Source organism: Botrytis deweyae (assembly GCF_014898535.1).
Source record: "Botrytis deweyae strain B1 chromosome Unknown BDEW_027, whole genome shotgun sequence".
Lineage (NCBI taxonomy): Eukaryota > Fungi > Ascomycota > Leotiomycetes > Helotiales > Sclerotiniaceae > Botrytis > Botrytis deweyae.
Window position 1 is genome coordinate 138,076 of NW_024066234.1, and position 24,214 is coordinate 162,289.

The following is a 24,214-nucleotide window of genomic DNA, read 5'->3' on the forward strand; positions in this document are numbered from 1 at the left end:
ACGCGGATATCTAATAAGTAGTCCAGTCTCGCATTGACCAAAAATAACTCTAGACTATGACGTGCCTTTCGCTGAACGGGATTGAGAAAAAGGAAGCTTGGCTTTAACCCAGTAATAAGTATCGATGAAAAAAAGCGGTACGGTTACTTAGCTAAAACAAAACCATACATTGAGAACACTGATAGTTTGACACGCAATAAGAATACCGATCTCTATACGAGTAGAACAGAATTTAATGTTATAATTAATTAACACATAGTAAACATATTTGTAAATTTTTTATAAATCGAAATAATGATCTTTGATTTTATGCTGAATATTGAAGAGAGAGAGAGAGAGAGAGAGTAGTTCTTATTAGCTGTTTCATTTCTTCCTGTCCAAAAGAAGCCTGGTATGGATACTAATGAAAATCGTGGAGCTGCCCCACTGATGGTACAATACATAATACATTCAAGTTCGTACCTGAACAAGCCACAAGCCGTCATGACCACCCATGCCATATGCCTGCATATAACCTTTTTGAATCCATAGTGAAATTCAAAATAGATTAAATTTGTTTGTACATCTAGTTATTCAATGATTATTGATTCGAAGCTTCAGACCTCGAAAAGTGTTAGAAGCATCTTAACCCTTTGTATAAGCAATTTCATGACAAGTTTCTATCATTATCTTCTCGTCTTTCCGCCCCTCGCTCAAAGTCTGTCTGTCTACACGCGAATATCAATATTTTGTCTTGATATTGTAGATTTGACAAGATAAGGGCTTGAAATTGTATAATCATAGCTTGAATCATATTCCAAAAGAGTAGGTCTCCGTCAAATGGTACCTTTCATCACACATTCTAAAAACTCATAACTTGTAAACTTCCGACTCGGCAAAAAATACGTTGAGACCGCAAACCGCTGCGATTCTGTGATTACAGCAAAAATATAAATACATATCTCATTCCTTCCTCAAACCTCTTCCTACCGAAATGTCTTCACCATGAATAAAGAGAGAAATAACCCGGTGTGCCGACAATGAGAGAAAGCCAGCCAAGTTCTATGAAGAAGTAGTGCTACCATTTTTTGAAAGTCCCGTGAAGACACCTCCCAAAATAAAACGCCTCCTCCACTAAAAGAAGTGAAATTCGTGCATAAGGTTCGTAGTCCACGCAAAGCGTATCGTGACCCCAATTTTCGCTACTCAACGCCATGATATCTTTGTACACCACAAGTGATTTTGGTATAGAACAGCTGCGTATACTTGCGTCCTATGGTGATTGTTGCTATGATGTTCCTTGATTCTGAGAACTCAATTGCCTACGGACAGCAAGAAGCTCCTCTGACAATTGGTTTACCTTCTCATCCTGAGCCTTAATCTTTTCTTCCTGGCTTTTCTCTTTAGCTTCCATGGCAACTACTCTGTCAGAAAACAGCTTGAGCTTTTCCTCCAATGTATTAACATATGCCCAGACGCCCGAGGCGCCAGATGCAAACAGATTGTTACTACTGTCGCCACTCCCTTGATGGCTTGGTGGACCTCGACTTTGGAGAGGGTTGGAAGGTTGGAACAATGAAGTAGGAGATGTCGATTGCTGCATTGGTTGCTGCTGCTGCTGCTGCTGCTGAGAACCCTGTTGACTATTTCCAGGGCTCTGTTGATTGGATAATTGACTTGTCAAAGTAAATCTTGTATCAGGAGGGGCTAAGCCAGCCAGAGCCGGGAGTTTTGGGCCCTGTGCGCTGTGTGGAGATGGTAAAGACATTCCGGGAGGTGGACTCCTTCCAGACTGGTGACGACCAAAGTGCTGTTGCTGAAATTGAGTGGTCAAGCTGGGTGATCGTTGTCTGGTGATTGAGGCAGAATCGTGGCCAAGTTGGTGTGAATGCATACCGGCGGGACTTAGTGGCTTAGGACTCTCAGTTATACCACTTTGGGAGAACATCGAGCCAGGACTAGTGCCGAGAGGCATTGACGATACACTGTTGCTTGGTGTGTGCATACCGATAACATTGTTCTGCATGCTAGGTGATGTAGCGGAACTAGAAGAACCTACGCGATCCGTACCGGGCGGATAAAGACCTGTGGGAGCATTTTGTCTCTGCCCAGCAGGAGGATAGGTGCTTGGAGTACGTGAGTGAGAGCCGTAACTATCTTGGCTACCAGTGTTACCAGCCACATGCTGTGCTTTGATACTAGGCAGACTAAACCGTCGCCCGTCTTCTTCAGACATTTCTACTTCGTTGGGATGGGGATTGCCATTCGTATACATTATTCCGTCCATTCCATTATCATCAGCTTCCCCTACATTAGCTCCATCAAATTCGTCGTCCCCTCCGAAGCTTCCCATGCTCGCCCTTCTTCCGGCGCAACCGCCGAGGCCTTTGCTATGACGAGCAAGTGCATCACCGCGCGCGAATTTTCGATCACATTTTGGGCAAATATGAGGGCGCTCTCCTGTATGTAATTTCATGTGGCGCTTCAAATCGTGTAACCTACGAAACCTCATTTGGCAAGTTTGGCACACGTAAGGCTTTTCTTGACTATGTGTCAGGAGGTGACTTTTCAGATTGTGGTGTCGAGTGAACTCAGTCTCGCAGTAAGGACATTTATGTTTCTTTTGAGAAGGCGACCTTGGTAGGAGTTGCTGGTTTTGATTGGGCATAGGTAAGCTCATCCCTCGAGAAGGGTATTGTGAAGGATCCATCTGTGCCAAATTGCCTGGGAACGACATAGATTTGTTTGAGGGCTGCTCATCCATGGCAGCTTGAAGCTGACTAAGACCTGGTCGCGCATCTCGACCATCAGCCTCTAAAGAATTTGTCATAGCAGCCGGACTAGCGACAATTGTAGGACTCGCAGTTGCAGTTTGAGCCGTGCTACCCAAGCTTGCAAGGCTTGCCACGCTCGCTGGGCTGGTTTCAGTCCTTTCGTCGAATGGCATTGTGGTTGGAATTGTCAGTGCATTTGCGGCTGCGGACATGCCTTCACTTATCGTGGTTGCAGCTATGGGAGCGTCTTGCGGTCTGCTCACGCTAACTCCTCCTCCGCCTAAAAGAGACGCGATAGCCTCATGACCGGGATTCTTGCTCATGGCGCCGATTTGACTTTTCTGCGCTTCTTCCTTCTTCCGTCGTTCGTCTTCAAAGGCCGCTGCCCCGGTGAGCGGCGCAGCAGGAAACACGGGCGAGAATGTGCCGCCGAATCGCGGTGCTTTTGCAGGCGAAACAACCAGCCCCGCGTTCGCGATTGAGGTAAGACTTGTCGTCGGAGGTTGTGTTTGATCTGCCCGACTTCGTTTTAAAGACCTTGGTCTAGTATTGTCGGATTCGGGATGACTTGAAGTTGCAGGAGAAGATTTAGTGGCGGGGTCTGATAAGTTCGCGGCAAAACCTGGTACGGTCGCGGAAATTGTTTCTTGCTCTGAGGCCATGAACTCGATATTATTTATAATGGGTCAAAAATTGACGCTTTAATTCACTGATTCTTGATTCGCGATCTTGATAACGCTCGTGATGTAATCAAGCTCTCATGTCGAGTCTTTCTTCACTACCGGATTGTAAATTGTTGCGAGGCTGGGATTTCTGCTGGATCATAAGGCTTCTGTAGAGAATTAGAAACGATCGCCTCACGCTTTGCAATTGACATGATGAACCTACGACTTTAGCGATTCGATCATATATTGAATTTGGGTATAATGAATTAAATCGCAAACGGTGTTAAACGACGTAATTATCCAGGGCTACGAGGGCTGCTATCTCGCTGAACATAATCAGACAGGCTGGATAACATTCAAGTAGATAAAGATAATAAATGATACAGGTTCACAAATCGAGAAAGTGGTGGAATTGATGAGTTGAGAAAACCGAATGTAGAGCACTGGGAGCTGCTGACTTTCCTGCGTACACTGCAATGGATCTGATGGATGAACAAGAAGTAGTCGAAGTTCTGGAATAGAAAATAAAGCTGAAGGTTGATTGCGCCTCAATAGAACTTCCAGGTTAGCGCCACTCTTTTGCGATCAAGTCTCTTTCAAGGCTTAGCTTCTTCTTGCCTTAAAACATGCTTTTTTCTCTCTTTCTATTGCTGACTCTATCAAATAATGCTTTGCTAGGTAGGTAGGTAGAGAGACCTGCCATCAATATGAATCATACGGTTTGATGAATTTTCATGTTCAAATATTATGTTATTATATACTCGTTTCTGTGTGTGTGTAAATGCTACGAGGTAAGTAGGCATATAAAATTACCTGCCTAGGTACCCAGGAACTCTAAAGATACATTGCTCTACGATACAGATTAATATAATACCTGTCTATCTATGCTTTGAGTCTAGCATTGCATTTAAAAGAGCTGAGACTTACACACCCAGCCAGACCTTACGGTACAAAGGTAGTAATCATTTTACACGAAGCATTCATACCGAGTAGGGTAGGATGAAGAGTAGTACATAGCTGGAGGTAGTAGGTAGTAGGTAGTAGGTAGTAGCCACTTCAATGCCACTATGTGGACGAAAAAAGCGATAGACCAGGCTCTGCTTGGGAGAAAAAAGAGGCCAAAATTGAGCACCCTAATAAATTCTATCTCCTAGAGTGCCGGAGATGGGCTCCGTCACTTAACAGGGATCTTATCAACCAATTAAACTACTAGATTTTTTTGAATTTGATTTAATATTTATATTTATTCTTTAATATGAAATTTAATCAATATTATTTCTATATCATATCAAAATTTCGACTATTATTATATATACTGATTTTTAATCTTTACTTTTTTTTAAATTATAAAAAATCGAAATTTGAAATCAAGATTCTATATTATAAATAATATAACTAAAAAATCATTAAAATATTTATTCTATTCAATAAAACTTTATTATTCAAGGTATATTATATAAACCACTTTCGGAGCCTATCTCTAGTACTCTAGGGGATAATAAATCAATAGATAATAAAAATACAAAAATTAATAACACCTAATAAATCCTCAAACAATCTTCAATTAGAAAAGTATTTAAACATTTAATTCTCTGAATTAGAATGGAACAATAGGATTATTCAAGGGCTTTACTAGTAGTCAATTCCGGCCTGTTTTTCCTCCTACGAAGAGCCAGGTGCCCAGGTGTCTTGAGAACACAGGTTTCAATAGTTTATGATAATATCAGTTTCTTATAACTGTATATAAACTGCATTCAGTTAACTCAAGATCTGAGATTTTGATTGTTTGATTTGATAACAAGTATTGAAGAGAGGATCTAGGTAGATATTTATCGTTGTTCCGGTTTTCGGTTCTGGGTTCTACTGGCGCTTCCATCACCTACCTAGTACTTCGTACTTACTTGTCATCTATCAGCTGGTCGGTGATCATTTGAAGCATGTATGGCGTCGGCTTCATGTGGGCAAATTATCAGGATAGCAAAGCTAAATCCAATGAGGTCAAAACTAGGGGACGTATTGATCTGATTGGAGGGTCTTTAAGATGTTTTAGTTTCCTCGTTCTTTTCTTGACTTCCTCAGCCACATTAATTCTTGTCTCATCTTCACGTATGGATAGGGTCCACCTCCGTATCGAGTTCACCTCGCCACAGATATAAATCTTCTGAACTCTCGGCACTCGAGCCTCAGAGTACCATATTTGCCTACATCCATCAGTTAAAGATTGATGAATCTTGTGTGAATCTTGTGTGAGTATTGTCGAATGACTAGCTAGATAGGAATATCGAATTCTTACCACCTCATCTGTATGAAACAACCGAGCCTCACACCAAAACTGGTTTCCCAAACCCTCGAGTATTGATTGTCAAATACCGGATGAGATCATTCAAAAGTACTATAATGCAAAGTTTGCGTAATATAACTTATTTCGTCCATCGCGTGACTATCTCCAGACAATGCGTGTACACACTGAGGTAAACATATCATGTAATCTGGCATACATAGAACAAAAACTTACTCAGAATACAACCCCCTCTGAAGTCTTGGGATTCCTTCCTATTCCTTCCCATCTTTTCCATACTGCAGTAACTTTTGTTCACCCCCAATTCTGCTCTTAAAAGGTCATCGAATCCACAAAATTGGTTGACCATTGGACGAACAACTTATGGGTGTATCAGTCCATGACAAAGGACGTCAGCCACGGCTGAAAACACGACAACCTTGGCCAATTGATCTACGCCGGTTGTCGCCTCCCTGTAGAGCACTGCCTTAGGTCTTGACACAACATCTCAAGATACAGGTCCGAGGTATGACATAACATCCCTCAGAGGGAGTCAATGAGATGACAAGATTGTCCAACGTCGATTTCCATAACCCGGAGTGTTTATTCCATTGTTCTGGGGAGAAATCGATCAAAATGACGTTACTCGAATCAACAGGCGCATGGCGATTGATTAACGGAAGGATGATTGAGCATTCGTAGATTGCTCTAGATTCTCCATCTTCGTGGTTACTTGCATCATCAAAGGCACCAGCCACACATAACATTGTAGAAAAGTGTTCATATTCCTGTTTCTTGCTTGTAAATGACATAACTTCACAGATGTTCACAATCTCCCGATCCACTAAATGCTGCGATACAGGGCGCACGGCTTTCTATGCTTTTTCCGTCATTGATATCTAATGTAGCTTTCTGGTGGTCTAGTTTAGTTAATCTTTACATATTCTGTCATTGTAGCCAAGTCACATGATATGTCATATCGATGATCTTGCCTGAATGCAGAGTTGGGACTCGAGAGAGAGTCAGCACGGAGAAATTAGAAATATCTTTGAACGTTATTAAACGTTAAATTGAACAATTCGGAATATAGATATAACATAATAAGGAATCTGATTTTACTCCGAATAAACGGAGAGATACATACGATATAATGAGAAGAGATACTATCTTATGCGATAATTGAATGAGGGGCCTTGATTTGGTTTCCATTATTAGTAAAATAATGAAATATTAGACCCCCCCCTTTTCAATCCTTTCGAGGTCGCTGATCATGATTACTACCTTATCTTTCTTATATGACCCCGAGAGAATCTTTTCATGACATAGATTATCGTCCTATCAGTCCAGTAGAAAAACGATCAGATATTCCACTCTCAGCTATTCAATGCGGCATGGGACAGAGTGGAAAATTATTACCCCCACCGTAGATACTCTTGAAGTATGAATTGTTCACAGTAGCTGACTCGACGCCTATGGAAAATACCAATTCCTTCAAAGGCATTTCTCATGACTAGAATGATGTTATACTAGGAAGAGAGATGGAGAAGTAGAAAGAGTATACAAAGAAGCCAAGAAAGATCACGAGAAGAAATTCGGCTAGTCACAGCTTCGGATCTACGAGTACGTTGCTAACAGAACACAAGAATTGTCTCAAGAAATGATTGAGACGTTCCAGGAATGCTAGGTATACTTCCTTGTTTAGATATGGTCGGATAATTGGGGCACTGGTAGCTTGAATGACATATTTCGGACAGGAGATTTGTTTGGGTATAAGATTATAGTAGCGAGTCATACTTTCAAAGGTTGGATGAATCAGGTGGTTCGGAGGATGATTGATCTTCAACATCATCTTAGCAATGCATAACTTCCTTCGACTTGAGCTTACACACCTGAGCTACTTTGGAACCTCAGTTGTTGCTTCTCCAATGACCTTCTCAATCTCACTAGGACAATCATCATCGGTCATTCCAAAAACTCCCTTTGGGCTCTTCCCTAACCCTCCGCCCCTGGATTCGGTGACTTCCCTTTCCACAAGCTCAGCTTTTTCTTGTCTATCGCCACCAGCAAAATCGAAAATTCGGTAGTCCGCATTCTCATATTGCCTGTAGCTGACGGAAGTCCGAAGAAACGCCGAATGAGAAACTACAGCAATAACCTTCTCTGGGCGTTGCTGTAACCATTTCCTAGCGGTAATTCCTCGTCTTATCAGAGCATCCTTCGAAAACTCATACAGACCAGATTTTTCTGGAAACAGTGGATCAACAGCTGACCAGTCAAATTGTGGCCACTCCTTCTCCATAATCTCTATGGGCGTTCCTGTATCACATGGCTTGTTTGAGTTCTCCTGCCATTCAGGTCGAAGGATAACGGGAACACCACCCTTCATCAACCAGCCCAGGCCTTGCTGTGCTGTTTGCAAAGTCCGTCTCATGGGGCTCACCACAATGAGATCAATTTCCCGAGCCAGTGGAACCTCATTCTCGAGATGACGAGCCAATTCGTCACATTGTGTCCCGAAGCCAAGATCGGTCAACGCCGGGTCATGTAGCTCATAGTTGCGTGCCCTAAAACATCAGCCCAGGTCACAAATTATATTACAGGATGACTTATGAGACACATCTTGTGCAATGTTAGCCAGAAACCGTAATGTAGTTGAGTCTTGTTGACTGACTGTGGAGTGCTTGTGCATGCCTAATCAAAATGATTGTTGGAGGCATTTTGCAACACGATAATCAAAGAGTATTTGAATAGGTATTGCTAGATATTATTGGTGAGGTGCACACAAGGAACTCAAAGATGAGTATAAGCTTCAAGTAAATTAGGTGAAGAAGAATTTGTATGCTAGGTTATCTCGTGAATAGAAAGATGGGTAGGTAGGTATATATAGTTGGTAAACAAGGCAATGTTGTTTACCCATTCAGTCATGAAGAAGAAGCAGTGAATGTTGATGTGGTGAGTACGTGGACAGTGGAGTAGTAGTAGCATAGCATGCGATGTTAGTCATCGATATCGGCCAGCTATGCTCCGATTGCTGATCTCTATATAGGAAAAGAGGTCGATTTTAATTATATAAATCCTGAATAAAATTAATTACATATAGCAAAATATATTTAAAAATATCAAACTAATATTTTCTTTTTAGATATATAAATTCTTATTGAGAGATTTGAGAGATTTGAGAGATTTGAGAGATTTGAGAGATTTGAGAGATTTGAGAGATTTGAGAGATTTGAGAGATTTGAGAGATTTGAGAGATTCAAAAGTTAAATTGCATAAAAGATCTAATTAATAGTTCAATTTATCTTACATATTATAAAGAGTAAGTTTGCTTTATATATCTTCTATTCCGTGCATATAAAGGCTAGCTGCGAGGCTTACCGATAAGGATAAGCAAGGAGGCAGGACAGGCTATGTACCTAATTATGTTGAAGTAGGCAGTGGCAATTGTCTTTCTTTCAACTTTATCATCACGCAGTACGGAATTTTGATCTCTTCCAACCATGAGTCTATATCGTTCTGCTGCACTCTCCAGTCGAATCAAGAAGTCTACCCCATCATTGAAGCGAAGTTCATCCTCCCCCTTCTCTTCCCTGCCCAAAAGAAAGCCTCTACGACGATCGAAATCGAAAGCAGGCTGTGATGATGATGATGAAGAGGAGGAGGAGGAGGACTATTTTGATGATAAGCTTGATGATGTAGGTTTGGTCAAAGCTCTTGCAACAGATCTCGCCTTGCGGGATGTTGCGCAAGCCATTCAATATATCAAGGGTAGGATGTGGAACCATATGCCAGTGCAGAGGAGTGGTATGAATTCAACACGAATCGCGGAGGTCCTCAACTACCGGGATTCATTACCAAATGTTGTTACTGTCTCACATGTTCAAGCTTTACTAAACTCTCCTACTGCTGTTGAACGAGAGATTGTAGAATTAGTACGTGGAGGGGCGATAAGAAAAGTTGTTGTCGGTGGAAGAGGAAGCCTTGGGGAACTTTTGATATTGGTGAAGGATTTAGAGATCATGATAGAGAGAAGCAACCTCAAAGCTTCTTCAAAAGAGGACTTAAAGAAGCTACTATGTGAAAACCCTACCGCGCTGAAGTTTCCTAGATCCCATTTCACGGAAGAAAGCGCCCACGAATTTATCCACGCTGGGTTCCTTACCTCGTCAGCGACCAACTATACAGTCACAGATCATTTCTCGAGGCCAGGTGACGGTTCAAAAGGAACGCTCACTTCGCTAGACAGTATTTCAAGGGCAGGTTCCGGATCTCTAGCTGCCGTTGGTGGTGAAGGGGCTGTTCATGCTTCTGGGGGAAGCGGAGGCGGTGCTCGATTGTCGGGAAAGGGTGATTTCACCTTTTCACTCCCGGCAACAGGACAATTTTTAAAACTGTTGGGTAATGCCCGTGCTCACCTCATGTCCTTGCTGTCCAAATCGAAGTATCGTGAAGCACCCGAATCTCTTCTACGGCAGCGGTGGGATGGTGGAATCGAAACAGACGAAGGAACCAGCGCGGCAAAGAGGCATAGAGGGGAATTCTCTGGCGTTCTTCCCGGCAAAACTAGGAAATGGAAGCAGTTTTATGGAATCTCGTTCGAATGGATATTAGCAGAGTGTGTTGGCGCAGGCTTAGTTGAAGTCTTCGATACCAGGAGCATTGGGAGGGGCGTACGCGCATTATAAACATTCCATGAAGGATCTGAAGTCTATCTGGTATACCGTGGGTCGATCTTCATCCTTCGCGATCATTGTTGTTTGAAACTCAAGATGGAATTAGATTCTTCAAATCTACAGGGAGAAACATTCCCTGGTCTAGACTGGCATAAGTTTGGTAAGCTCCATATAATGAATAAAATTTATATCAAATGCGGAGATCACCAATGGGTGGAGTTCACTACTGCATGTTCAGCAGCGGAGCATTTTGAATGAACAGTGCTCAGGTCTCGGGGGTCGTCAATTTCTCTCCTGTTCAGGGCTTGTTGCGTGCAAATAAGCATGCGATGCAAGAAATAAGTTGGATATCAAGTAAACCTCACACATAATCAATGATCTAATTCGAATTTGATCATTGAAAGTTTTGAATGTTTCAACTCAAATTCAACAATCAAATGCTTTTAGTTTAAACTTTCGACTCAGATTAGGTAAATATCTAAGCATTTACGAAATGAAAATCCATTGTGGTATGTTATATCATGGTGTCATAGCAAAATGCAACTTACAGTATTGTTTGTAGGTATTCGCCATCTACCCCATATGTATCAAATACACTTCCCACTCTTGAACCATTTCCTGTGATCACTCAAAGCCTTGGGGAAATGTAAAAGATTCGAAAACGTCTCCTACCTTGTAAGTATGGCACGGATTGGGTGTTTTCTCATTTGTGACCCCTGTGCTTCTTTCAACCCCTGAGCTTCTTTTAATATTGCCCCTCACACGGGTAATTTTGCCAGAGTTTGGTGAACCTATTATCGATATGAGATCAATCACATAGACAGACATGAAGGTTAGGTCGAGTGTGCCGGGTGGGGCTGAAATCATCAAACGGTATTTCACATTCTGTGTCTAACCAGTCCATTTCAGAGCTAGGATGGGGGAGAGGAAGCTTTGGAGAGTGTATTAGAAGCAAGTAGCCTTGAAGCAAATATTATAGCGTAGGTACTTAACTCTTTCTTCACAAGACATGTTTGATAGCTGACATGCTGCCATGCTACCAAAACGTACACGGTTTTATAGTGGCTCGAGTGGGTGCAAAGGTCCAAAGGCTATATCACCATGCAAGTGATATCGATTCATGAACATCCTTTCAGAAAAGTACCGGCATACATGGTGTATGATTGTACGCACCTTTATCTGGGGTTAGTGAAGGGCTTATTATTAGTACGCCTCTGTCTGGATCATTCATTGGAGGATGCGGCCTGGGGTTAAGTGAGATCTTCCATAGATGGGTGTGTGTTGAGAAGTATTTCTTCCTAAATGACAAAAGCAATCGAAATTCGGAAATGGCACACTGATTAGGTGGTAAGTAGCATCATATCATCTAATTGATAAAAGCAAACGGAACCAAATATTCGAAATCTTGGATGTAGATATATCTTCAGTGAATGGTGTTCCATTGTGTTCTGTACAATGAATCCTACCACACCAGAGGACGATTATGTCGTTATGTCGTTATATCGTTATATCATTCCATCGTTTTATCGTTTTATCGTTTTTTCCCTCCCGGGTGTACGATATCGTCTCCGGATAAGTATGCCATACCATTGACCAATCAAAGTCTACCGACCCAGCTCCTTCCCCTTCATCCCTCTTGTCTCTATCGCGTAAGTAAGGTCTTGTCCTACCTACCGAGCTACCTCTAGTTACCCACCGAGCCACCAAGCCTACCTAGTAGTTCCTGCCCAAATTTGATCAATTTCGATAAGGATATCTAGGGTAGCGAGGATAGCCCTGGAGGTTCAATAGATTCCCAAGATAGTAGAGATTGCCCAAGATGCTCCACACTATCCCCGAAGTAATCATCCATTTATATTGTCTTCCTCCAGATTCTTCGTGAGTCCCGGTGAGGGAAGTTAACTTATCCACACACTTCCTCCGACGGAGTAGGCCCACGGGAAAAAGCGAAAGAAGGAAGGACATCTTTGCGGCGTAGAAAGATAATAATATCACAATTCCCTCCCCAAAATACCCAGGAGAGACAAAAGTTCCGAGCTTTAAAGTTTTTTCCATTCTCGAGACTCGAGTACGAATCAACTACGAGGACTGGGTCCAGGTTAGATAGGCGACGGTGGAGGGTGGTAAATACATGGTATCATTGGTATGGTAACTATTATATCATCTCTTGTCATTGATAGGAGAAATAAAAAATCAAAGCGAAAAAAATCAAGAATTAAACATCCTAAATTACCATGCCACTTTCTGTATGTTCTGCATTTCGTTCTTTACCATATTGATCCCCTCGTCCCCTCGTCCCTAGACAGATAACTCATAATCTACAAGGTACCGAGTAGTCCCTTTTGTTTTTCTCTCTCTCTCTCTCTCTCTTTTCGACCCACCAACTATCCCGATACTGGTAACGAAAAAGTCCACTCATTCACCACCCTTCACGAATCAATCATCTACCCTGTTCAGGTCAACGGTACATTTGCCTTCCCCTTGCAACCTGGTCGCACAATCACCCGTCACCCATCATCCTTCACCCATCACCCATCATCCATCGCCCATCGCCCATCAATCACCCAACCCCATGAGTCGAGAGCCGAGAGAGGAAGTGCATGGTTGATTTGAAAGTTGTAGGACATATCCGCACTCACAGAGTTATACAGTAAGTAAGCTCTTTGCTTTCCTCCATTCATAGAACAGAACGCTCTTCTATCTTTTATCACCCCTCTGTTGCATATTCCAATAAGCTCCCGCGCTGCAGCTCTGCATACTCCATGTAACCTTGGGTTTAACACTAAAACGCTACAGAAAAGTACCCAGTACTTGCTTTACCTTGCTTTCCTTACTTTTTCTCGTCCACTCCTCACTTCTTGTACACGTCTGGTTTCGCGTCACTATTCGAAAGCTTCGAATCTTTTTTCTGCCATTCTATCCATCTCTCACGACTGCGAAAAGAACGACGATATCACGATCCTTATTGATGTTCCATACCAATCTCACTCGTCCTCCCATATAACTCGCCAAGTGACGGCTTCCTGCCTTTGTATCACCGAACTTGCGACTATTCCTTCATTTGTCGCCAAATTCACCGCTGTGGACTCGAGAGATCTATAATCGATTCACCGTTCACAAACCTAAAACATACGATTTCATACCAAAGAAGATTCAACAATAGAAGATTTCATTTCATCTCTTTCTTACGATTTGATTCCCAGTCTTATCCATTTGCCAATCGCATGAGAAGGTTGGAAGATTGAGGTTCATACTTTTATAAATACCAACCAATTGAAGTCGAGAACCTGCACAACACTACTTCTTTTTGTCATAAGCACTGCATCCAAAGACGCCCAACTTCACAAAAAATACTTTCCAGAAGTCAATGATTCGATCTAGTCTGTTGAATGCATGAACACGATATTACATATAACTTGTCAACGTCTGTTAGTCCTGGGGTTCTCGGATAATTACTCTGCACATTTTTCGACTGTGGCACCCAGCATCACTAGCAAAGGGAACTTGCATATCTTGAGGAGGAATTTCCGAAAAACAAATCTTCGAATCTGGAACATACACATGGTTTTCACATTGGAATCTTAATTTGTAAGGTTATCCCCATATCCGGGATTGGATCTTGTCCCCTCGAGATAAATTTTCATGATTATCAGATCTTTTATTTTTCTGCCCTGATGTCAGGAAGAGTGCACTGACAAGTCAAGCAGGTCCAAACGCCCAATCTTGCTAAGGCATATCAGACGGCGTACTATCGGGTTTCACCCACTTTCGAGAGGACGAATAGGTAAATTGGTCTAGGTCTTGCAAAGGCAGTGAGTTGGTTATTGGTTAACTTCACAAATTGGCTTGAAATCGCAATACTCATTTACCAAGTCTAAACTCAAGCAATTTTGCAAACGAGTTTCATGGAACTGTAAAATTTACAGCTACAAGGCACTAGAAAGCTCGAATCTGGAACTCGAGTGACAAACAGCGACCCAGATTGAGCTTCAGAGTCAGTAACAATGGCAGCGACCTTACCACGGGCCTCGAGGCCTTCTTATGGACCACCAACATCAGCACTACCGGCTTTACCTATGCCAAAGACTCGAAAGAGCACGAATGCATTGCCATTGCCTACAGACAGATCAGAGGCACCAAGTACGCCTAGAAGTGGACTACGAACTCCGTCATCATCTAGCCTTCAGCCATTGAGGAGCCCAGGTCTTCCAAATGCACCAACTTCTCCAGGAGTCAATGCAGTTGGTAAAAGTATAAGAAAAACGATTAGTATCAATGCATTCCCTCAGCCTCCTCGAGGGGGTGTCAGAACAGCGAGTTTACCCCCTAGTCCCTTGTCTGGTGGTGTTGCACCAGGGACCGCATTGTCAACAGGAGAGCCAAGTAAAAGGGAATCATCAGAAATCAATTCGACGAATAGTGGTAGCGGGAAACCTCGAAAGCGACCAACGGCGATGGCCAATCCTAGTACACAAAGCGCTGCTAGTGGATCAATGCCGACCTTACTCAACGGAAGCGGGGACAGTATTTCAATATCCAGCGGTGCTGGGGCTCGAGGGTCGGATGGTCTATTAAGCTTACCCTCGCCTCCTCAAAGCCGTAGTTCGTCGGCCCAGGATTCATACTCGACATCTGTGACAACCACCGAAGAGCTTGGAGATGGATATAGAGGTCGAGAGGGACTTGATGATGCCGATAAAAGATCCTCGAAGCCTGCAGAAGGCAAAGGAAATGTCATTGTCAGCGTACGTGTACGTCCGGATGCGAATAGTCATGGAGAAACTAGCAGGAGTGACGGAGAATGGGTAGTAGATGGAAGGAAATCACTGGTGGCTTACCGCGGGAAGGAAGGCGGCGATTATTACTATGGTAAAGCTATGTTTGACAATTTTTCCAAGCTGAAGTTGCTAACACAGTAGCAGATAACGTTTTTTCGCAGCAGGACAATAACGCTAAAGTGTATGATGCATCCGCCAAAAGGCTCGTACGGCGAGTAATGGAAGGATACCACGGCACAGTTTTTGCATATGGTATGACGGGTACCGGAAAGACGTTTTCCATGCAAGGAACAGATAAGATGCCTGGTGTTATTCCTCTCGCCATTACCGACATTTTTTCATACATCCGTGAAACTCCATCGCGAGAATTTCTACTCAGGGTCAGTTACTTGGAGATATACAACGAGAAGATTCATGACCTTTTGAGTGCTTCTACAGGTCCTGCAACAGGCCCAGGAGCTGTTCAAACTGAAGAAATCAAACTCCGAGAAGATAGCAAGAGAGGCGTATATGCCACACCACTTAAAGAAGAAATAGTGCAATCTCCAACGCAGTTAATTCGGGTTATCTTCCGGGGTGATCAAGCACGAAAGACTTCCAGTACACAATTTAATGCTAGGAGTTCTCGTAGTCATGCCGTCGTACAGATAGTGGTTGAATCTCGCGAGCGGGTCCCTGGGGGAGCAGCCATGCAAGAAAATAAACGGGGAGGAATGAGTCCTGGTGGCGTCCGTGTTTCCACTCTCAGTCTGATCGATTTGGCGGGATCAGAGAGAGCCGCCGAAACGAAAGAACGACGTACTGAAGGTTCCCATATTAATAAAAGTTTGTTGACCCTTGGAACTGTCATTGCTCGACTGTCGGGGAACAAAGACAAGGATGGCAAACCAATGGACAAGGACGGAAAGCATTTGCCATATCGCGACAGCAAGCTTACGAGACTTCTTCAAGGTGCGCTTTCGGGAGGTTCGCTTGTCAGCATTCTGTGCACAATATCTGTTGGATCTGGAGCAAGTGCTGCCGGACCCAACAGCCATACTAGCGAGACTTTGAACACCTTAAAGTTTGCTTCCAGAGCTGCAGCAAATATTGTCAGTCATGCCAAAAAGGCGGAGGATGCGTCGAATGGAGGTGGTGATGGTCAGACTAGGGCTTTATTAGAACGATACCGTATGGAAATCGTGGATCTAAAGAAGCAGTTGGATGGCCAGACCAAAGCCAAATTCAACGAGGAGGATCAAGCCCAAAAGGAAGAAGCAAAAGCTCGTCATAACGAGCAATTGATAGAGATGCAGTTGGCTCGAACTGCTCTCAAAGAGAGAATCGATCATCTAAATAGACTGATCCTCAGCTCCAAGTCCACAGGTGTCAATACCAATGGTACCTATTCAGCTTTAAGTATGCGACCTAGGCTATCGATGGGAGCGTCAAGTGGTCATATGTCTTCATTATCAGCGCGCTCATCTATGACACCATCCACCATCACATTAGATCGCGCCAATTCGGTCTCTACCATTGGCCGACGGCCCAGTGCGCAACGATTATCCGGTACCATTTCGGGCGATCATACATCAATGGAGGATGAAGACTCTGGGGGCGAGTATGGAAATGGCAATGCTTCATTGGCAGCGCAGAACCGAGCCTTACAAGCCGACCTTGCAGATAAGACCCGATATTGTCAGACCTTAGAAAAGCGACTCCTACAAGCTCGGCGCTCTAGTCAGTCAAGGACGTCTGTGCAATTCGGTAGCAAGTCAAATATAATGGTGGGAGAAGACCATGGGATCTCCAACCTATTGAGAGACAAGGATGCTGAAATTGCGGACTTACGAGCGAGACTCGACGATAAGGATCGCATGTTATCAGCCCTTCGCAGTTCTGCTCGGTCTCGAGACACTGCCGAACGTGATCCTCGCCATAGTCTAGGCCAAGGAATGCCACTGAGTCCCGTCTCAGCTAGGGAATCTCAGTTGTTCGACACTGGTCTGATAAGTGCCGGAGGCGCGGGGAAGGTTCTCCCACCCACCGTCCTTCTCCCAACGCCCCTCAAAAATTCAAAGAGTGTAGATGAGATGAGCAAAATGCTTGATGAGATGATACAAGATCGACTTGAAAATGGACAATCAAACAAAGAGGCTAGAGGAAGTATGCGTGCAGGCGAGCGCAAACGAGCGGTGTCGACGGATCCAATTCCTGGAATTGAACCTCTCAAGAGTCCACATCTGAGTTCCAAGGCTCAGCTGCATGATTCTGGTGTTGTAGTAACTGATTTTTTCAAAAAGAGTGAGGGGGAAAATCTGTAATCAATATGGGTATGGTTTATGGCGTTACTGGGAGGTTTATTTGTTGTCTATACCCACGTTTACTTAGCTTTCATTTTATTTCCCGGGACTTTTTGCTTATCACAGCATGCTCCTTTTTTATGTGGCAATTAGTGATGGGGTACTTGAGCGGGCTGGCATTTTTGGGAATCATTTCGTTGGGTTGGTGGGACGGATAGTGGCATTTATCTGTCTTAATGTAATAATATGACCAGGGTAGACTTGGGGCCTGGCTGGATGGGCGAACTCAGGAAAAATCATACTTCTGGATCGCTACGGAGGACTTTCTTTTACTACTTTGTTTCGTTTACTTTTGTGCCGGGACTAAATGCACATTTGGGAAATAATCAAATCTTGAAGATGGATATGTGGATTGATACCAGGAAGGATACAAACTGATACAAATACAGCATGTCGATACAGCGATGATGGGAATTGTTACGTAGAAAGAATTGAGATGAGATGTTAGTTATGGGTGAGATTGTTGAGTTTAGCGTGCGGTTGCCAGAGCAGAAAGATATCAAGTTAGAGTTAGATGAATCGCGATTTGATGAATTGATAGAGTCGAAATATTATTTGACATATCAGAATTTTAGATGACCGTTTGAATTTAAATGCGAGCATAGGCAAGTGAAACGTGATTACATGTACCCCGGCACAGCACAGAGTGACTATCATCTCCTGACAAAAGGAACATTACGAAGAGAAAACATTTTCCAAGAAATGTCAATCCCTTTCGCATATCAATTGCGACGATTGTTGGATGAATAATCGCGCGAATCTATTTTCAGATTATTCCATATCCAGCATGTCTTGTTGGTAGTGTTCCCGGAATGGGAGAATCGGATGATCAAGGAAGAGCAATGAAATCCTCCAACAGCTGCAGAAGGATGTCGATGATCCTTCCTGTGACATTTCTTCAAGGCTTCCGTCGTTCAAACTCTGTCGAGTGAGAAATGGAAGGAAGGTTGGTTGGATAAGAATTGTAAGACAACGGGAAATCCGCCACTTGTTATAACCAAGGATGGCACAAATATGCTTACCTACCTACCTCAGCTACCTAGGTAGGTACTCATGCTTTACGCACAAGTGCTTATGCATGAGACGTACAAAGCCGATTTTTCGACCACACGGTACATTTCCTGGGAATTGCCGAGAAGTAGTACGGGGTACGGGGAATATATGTTAAACACGATTTACGATATATGAGTGGATGTAGATGGTGGCGTTTTCTGCTGTGAGTGCTGTGCGAGAATGTGCTCAACTCGAGACGGGCGACTGGAAATCTGTCTAGCAGACCAAGGAGGAGGTGGCATCATAATACTTACTTGATATCGTAGAGGGGAAAATGTTTCAACGATTGTTTTCTCCGCGATAAAACCTTAATTCACGGACGTGAATCTCCTCGTCCTTATCAAGAAAGCTTAAGAGAAAAGACAATTCGTAAAATCACATGCAGATTGGATGTTGTAGAATTTTGCTTTTGCTTGGTACTGAGGCCGATAACGTGTATTTGAACAATACTCTAAAAATAGATTTTCGCTTAATAAAAAAAGAAATTTTAGAATCTATATAATGTATTTATAGAGATCTTATTTTATGTAATAGAATTCAATTTTATTGAAGATTTTTATATAAAAAATTATATTATTAAATAGCCCTTAGGGTTAGCTTTATTTATTTGATTTTAGAATTCATTTCGAAATTATTTATAGGAAATATATTAATATTTAAAATCTTTTTTTAAATAATTTTTCTTATAATGTATGGATTATTCTAGAATAAGTAAAAAAGTTTAGTAAAAATTCTTATTTAAAGTTTGAGTATAAGTTTATTTCGCTTAAATAATATAACTAATATAGCTTTAATTAGATTTTATAATATTAAAAAAAAAAGTTGAATTTAGTATACAATTCTAAAGAGATTTATAAAATAAAAAAGAAAGTAGTATAATTATTAATTAGAGTTCAAGAAATCGATTAATATAATTACTTTTGAATTATTTCAAAAATTAAATTTTGTATTTAATTCTAATTATTTTTATTATATTTAAGTTCAAATCAGAAATCTATTTTATATTAATATTTTAATTATTAGGATAGATAACCAATCAAGCCTTGAATAATATTATTAATATTAAGCAGAATTCTTTAATCCAATACACAACCTCAAAGGAATTAATGAAATAAAAAGAAAGAAATATAATTATTAATTAAAATTTAAGGAATCAATTAATATAATTACTTTTGAAATATCTCAAAAATTGAAATTTATATTCAATATAAAAATATTTTAATAAATTTGAAAAAGATTAAATTTTGATATTTAATTTCTAATTCTTTGAATATTATTAAATTGAATATAAATTTCTATTTTTAAAATATTCCAAAAGTAATTATATTAATCGATTCTTTGAATTTTAATTAATAATTATATTTCTTTTCTTTTTATTTTATTAATTTCTTCAAGACTATATACTAAATTAAAAAATCTTATTCTTAAATACACACCACTAAATTCTAAATATTGTTTTAGTTTAAGCGAAAATCTATTTTTAGAATATTATTCAAATGCGCGTTATTGGCCTCAGTATTGGGCTTATTTGATCTTAATGTTCTGGTGCGTGATTGGTTGTAACGAGCAGTTGGACATTTTCATTAGCACGTTTCGGATGTTCAGGGGTCAACGCAATGCACTTTATCGAGTTCGCGGTTGAACAAGAGCGAGACGTGAGGGAAGCCAAAAATCCTATTTAGGCGAGTTAGAACCCCCCTTCGTGATGGGTGGAGAATTTAAGGAAGAGGAAGGAACGAGAAGAGTAACAAAGGTTAAGAGATATGACATTTATGCTATGTGCAATATGCATGTCCGGTTCCACCAGCTAGCTAATCAAGTGAAATCGACGTGAGGTCGGGTATTCTCATGTTAGTGATAGGCATGAAAACAAGGTTTTAAGGTTGGATAATATCAATGCTTATGGTTACAAGATCCTGTCTACAGCCTACCGGTGGCGGTATTTCCCTCAAGCTCCGTACTGTTATTGAACTGCGGAGTAGCTAATCAGCTTGTTGGTTTCCAGGGTTCAACGAGGTGTATGCGTTGCTTTGCTTCCTCTTGGTATTCTTTTGTTGTAAGGGGAAAATCATCCAAAGCCCTTTTGAATTCTTGGTGTAAGGGAAACATCTGATATTTAGCTAAGGATGATCGCTATCTGGAAAGAAGAAAAGCCAGAAAAGCTTTCGAGTTTAGATTCTACAACTTCATCTCTTCGTTCTTTCCTTTTAACATTATCTTTCCCGCTTACCTGTAACATGTACATGGTGTGCTTAGATCCCTTTTTTGGCCCCACGTTCCATTCCATAAGATTTGACCCCTAGTTTCCTCCGTCAGCCCCACGCGAGAATCTAGCTTCAACCAATAATCGTTCATATATGCACAGAAATTGATGACCACATACAAGGGCCTTACCATGCAAAAATATCACATCTCTGTCTCAAGTTGATCTCCTTCTTTTCCGGTATCACTGTATCAGATCTTTTCTCGGGTCATGGATATCATCCTGGTTTTCTTTCTTCATCTTAATCACATCTATCCTTCGCCTCAATCTCATCTTCTGTTCATCCAGTGAATGGTCTTGGATTTTCTTTCTCCTGTCTTAAAAGTAAAATGTGGCATGTAGATCATGCATTTTGACTTTGGTACATCACCTCATTGATTCACCAAAGGGTACGAAAGATTCCACCTTAGACGTCACCGGTGTCCACCTCTTGGGTCATCTCCAACTCTATGCGCTTCTACATATTCCGGCAATATTCTTCGTTTCGTCTTTACGCGCTTCCGCATCTACTCCGCATTTTACTGTTGCCAAGAAACAACATCCGTACACTTCAGAAGTACTACATCTTTTGACATATCTCAAATATATTAAAATCTTCCGATTCTGGAAAGCAAACCTTCTTGTTTCGGTTCATATCCGTTGAAGGGTTTACCTCTAAAGAGCCTTCACTTCCTCACCTGTCTCCCTATTAGTCACTTCATTCACTTACCTCGGAAGTTGTAAATTTCTACATGTCACCTACTCAATATTTACTTTTCAAGTGCAGGCACATCTGAGAGCTTCTCTAACAGCACTACAACGCTCCTTTTCTAAGCAACTTTCGCAACTGCATTCATTTTCGTTTCTCTTCCTGGCTGTGCCAGTCATTCTACCTCATGGTTCCCCCTCCTCTTGACGTGAAAAAGTCATACACGCACTCAGATATGCTTCTCTCATCACGAACTTCTCCTCGGCTCAGTTTGCGTAAATCTGGAGGTTATGATCCAAATGACCGAGGACCATCGTCATCTACTTCTTCCAGATTTAGCTTCAACCATTTGATCAAATCGCCTCCGCCTTCCCCAAGTCTTCCGGCTTTAGTTCCAAGGCACGGCAAGCCAGCGCCATCACGGACTCCCCGAAAGTGGTTCAGAGGGTTTCTATGGGTATCTGGCATATTGGGGTTACTTTACTTTGGTTTCACCTCGACATGGCTAGAAAGGCCCATGACGGCAGTAGGGTGGGCAACAGATTCTGGTAATCAGTATGAGATGGTTGGAGAATCAGAATTGCCGGACTTTCCAACACCAGTTATCGTAACAGACAAACGCGGACGATCGAAATGGACGGTTTCCATACCTCCCAATCACGAATTTCCTCTCGCTCCCCTACAATATGCCGATATATGTGCGCAAAATATGGAAGTCGCTGCCACTGTTGCAGATCTTCATAGCCACGTGCACCGAGAGCACTTTGCACATTATGATTACTACCACGTGGACCCAAATTTCATGGACGTTGCTGAGGCAGAGGCACATGGACTTTTGCCCGGAATTAAGGCGAAGAACAATGTATTGAGGGAAAAAGATGGTTCATTGGTGGGCGAAAATAAGGACGGCTTAATTGATTCAGATATCTGTGACAAGACTCTAACTTTTGTGCTCGAAACATCAGATGCGGGACTCGGAAAGGGCTTGATGATGCTGTGGACTGCGTTCGGTTTGGCTCAAAAGGAGGGAAGGCATTTCTTCGTAGATGACTCAAGATGGTAAGCTTTGAGAAACAAAGCCTCATTTCTTTCCTCGTTACTGACAGCAACAAGGGCATACGGCAAATATACAACATTCTTCAAGCCACCTCCGACCCCCATATGCAGACCCCCACCGCGCCACGAAATGCTCCCATGCCCGCATCATGCTCGCCATCTAGTAGTCTCGGCTGCGACCGCAACTCACATCTTGGGAGGATCTTTCAACGAATATTTTGAAGACGCGAAAAAGATGGAAGTCCACCGACAAAAGCCTATCTTTGAAATGGCTCGACTTGGGTACGAAGCCCTTTTCCACCTATCCGACGATGACAGTAAATACGTGGACAGCAGAGCCGGAGAATTCTCGGCGAAGTCCACACTAGATCCATCAAATCAGGAAAGTGGGATGATCATTGGTATACATGTTCGTCATGGGGACAGGAGACCATATGAATTCCAGTACAAAGACAGCTATATTCCATTAACAGTGTATAGCGACAAAGCACACATGTTGATAAACGAGAAGTTCAATCACTCACTTCCGAATGGGGAGCACGACACCCTGGCTAAAATGGCTAGTGCATTGGTCATTGCCTCTGATGATCCAGATGTCTATGATTCCGAAGAATTCAAAGAAGTCAGCAGAGCGCAGGAGCAGATTCGACTAGCATCCAAGAATGCTCTTGATGCAGCCGCGCCTCAACCTAACACTCCAGGGCCAAGAAAATTCGTAGATGATACAGTAGGATGGGAAGGAGGATTCTATGCTGGCATGTTCTGGAGTTTAGGCAAACCTTCGGGAACTCCGAAAACTGCTGTCGAAATCCCGGATACAACATTACCTCCTACAACAGAAGCTTTACGATTGAGAGAATTGGTCGGAAGAGCTTATTTGATGGATTTGGCGGTGTTGGGAAAAGCAAGTGACAAGATTGTCTGTACAGTCAGTGCCACGGGCTGCAGGCTTCTTGCCGTGATGATGGGATGGGAGAAGGCGATTGATCAAGGGGGATTCGTCAATGTGGATGGAAACTTCAATTGGAGAGGTGTGGAATGGTGAAAAAGTAGAGCACTTGTCTCCTCTTTCACGCATGCAATTAAACTATTCTTTTGTTCATATTAATACCTCTGGGGAGCGGGATTTTTTGGCGTAAAAGCATTGCCCCGGTGTCGGAAATGGAGTTTTGGGCTTTATGGGACAACCACAATCTTGATTGAGATTAAAGGACAATAGGAAGCATGCATTGCACGGTGTAGGATTACGTGATGCATGATACCAGGTTATCGGTTTAGCCATTTTTTTATAGAAAATTACTTGAATAGTACCTATATTCTTTCTCAATTTGAACTTGTCCTATATGCCCTAGTGATGGCTGCTAAATAGTTTACAAATCGAAGGAGCCAATGATGCTTTCTCTGATCGTTCCTTCCTTCCATGGCTTCGGCATATTCGTCGTTTGTAGCTTCTACGACGCAAAGTTGCGCCATCGAGAAGACTGACACCGGATGAGAAGCAAGGCACGACAATATACATACCTATGTATATCAGCTGTGTATATGCGCTGCCTTCACGGAACTTCCAGATTGTCCGGTCTGGACTGGAACATCCAGAGCATTTGATTGTTGAACTCGAATTGGAACTTGGGAGATATCATAAGACCTGACTTGCAGTCTGGATTA

At 42.2% G+C, this 24,214-nt stretch overlaps 5 protein-coding genes across 5 annotated transcripts; 3 read left to right on the forward strand and 2 right to left on the reverse strand.

The window, feature by feature from the left end:
* Nucleotides 1-1,267: 1,267 nt before the first annotated feature.
* Nucleotides 1,268-3,415, reverse strand: EAE98_009279 (uncharacterized protein; the record flags this gene model as incomplete). The annotated part of the gene is made up of 1 exon (XM_038956900.1): nt 1,268-3,415. The coding sequence occupies one exon, from the start codon at nt 3,413-3,415 to the stop codon at nt 1,268-1,270; it is 2,148 nt and encodes a 715-aa protein (XP_038806667.1).
* Nucleotides 3,416-7,001: 3,586 nt separating this feature from the next.
* On the reverse strand, nt 7,002-8,718 carry EAE98_009280 (uncharacterized protein). Its single transcript, XM_038956901.1, has 4 exons — nt 8,368-8,718; nt 8,303-8,315; nt 7,586-8,260; nt 7,002-7,533 (listed from the first exon to the last, which is right to left on the reverse strand). The coding sequence occupies exons 1-3, from the start codon at nt 8,411-8,413 to the stop codon at nt 7,591-7,593; spliced, it is 729 nt and encodes a 242-aa protein (XP_038806668.1). The 5' UTR covers nt 8,414-8,718; the 3' UTR covers nt 7,002-7,533; nt 7,586-7,590.
* Nucleotides 8,719-9,196: 478 nt separating this feature from the next.
* EAE98_009281 (uncharacterized protein) lies at nt 9,197-10,381 on the forward strand (the record flags this gene model as incomplete). Its single annotated transcript, XM_038956902.1, has 1 exon — nt 9,197-10,381. One exon carries the CDS (start codon nt 9,197-9,199, stop codon nt 10,379-10,381), a length of 1,185 nt encoding a protein of 394 aa, XP_038806669.1.
* Nucleotides 10,382-14,373: 3,992 nt separating this feature from the next.
* EAE98_009282 (uncharacterized protein) lies at nt 14,374-17,450 on the forward strand (the record flags this gene model as incomplete). Its single annotated transcript, XM_038956903.1, has 2 exons — nt 14,374-15,238; nt 15,292-17,450. The coding sequence occupies 2 exons, from the start codon at nt 14,374-14,376 to the stop codon at nt 17,448-17,450; spliced, it is 3,024 nt and encodes a 1,007-aa protein (XP_038806670.1).
* A 3,611-nt stretch (nt 17,451-21,061) lies between these two features.
* EAE98_009283 (uncharacterized protein) lies at nt 21,062-23,867 on the forward strand. Its single transcript, XM_038956904.1, has 2 exons — nt 21,062-22,552; nt 22,607-23,867. The coding sequence occupies exons 1-2, from the start codon at nt 21,681-21,683 to the stop codon at nt 23,592-23,594; spliced, it is 1,860 nt and encodes a 619-aa protein (XP_038806671.1). The 5' UTR covers nt 21,062-21,680; the 3' UTR covers nt 23,595-23,867.
* The last annotated feature ends 347 nt before the right edge of the window (nt 23,868-24,214 follow it).

What these genes read in the sequence shown, in the direction of transcription:
- EAE98_009280 (XM_038956901.1), bottom strand. Translation starts at nt 8,413, where the DNA reads ATGCCTCCAACAATCATTTTGATTAGGCATGCACAAGCACTCCACA.
- EAE98_009283 (XM_038956904.1), top strand. Translation starts at nt 21,681, where the DNA reads ATGGTTCCCCCTCCTCTTGACGTGAAAAAGTCATACACGCACTCAGAT. An exon ending in TTCGTAGATGACTCAAGATG is followed by an intron (nt 22,553 to 22,606) that starts GTAAGCTTTGAG and finishes GACAGCAACAAG; the next exon opens with GGCATACGGCAAATATACAA.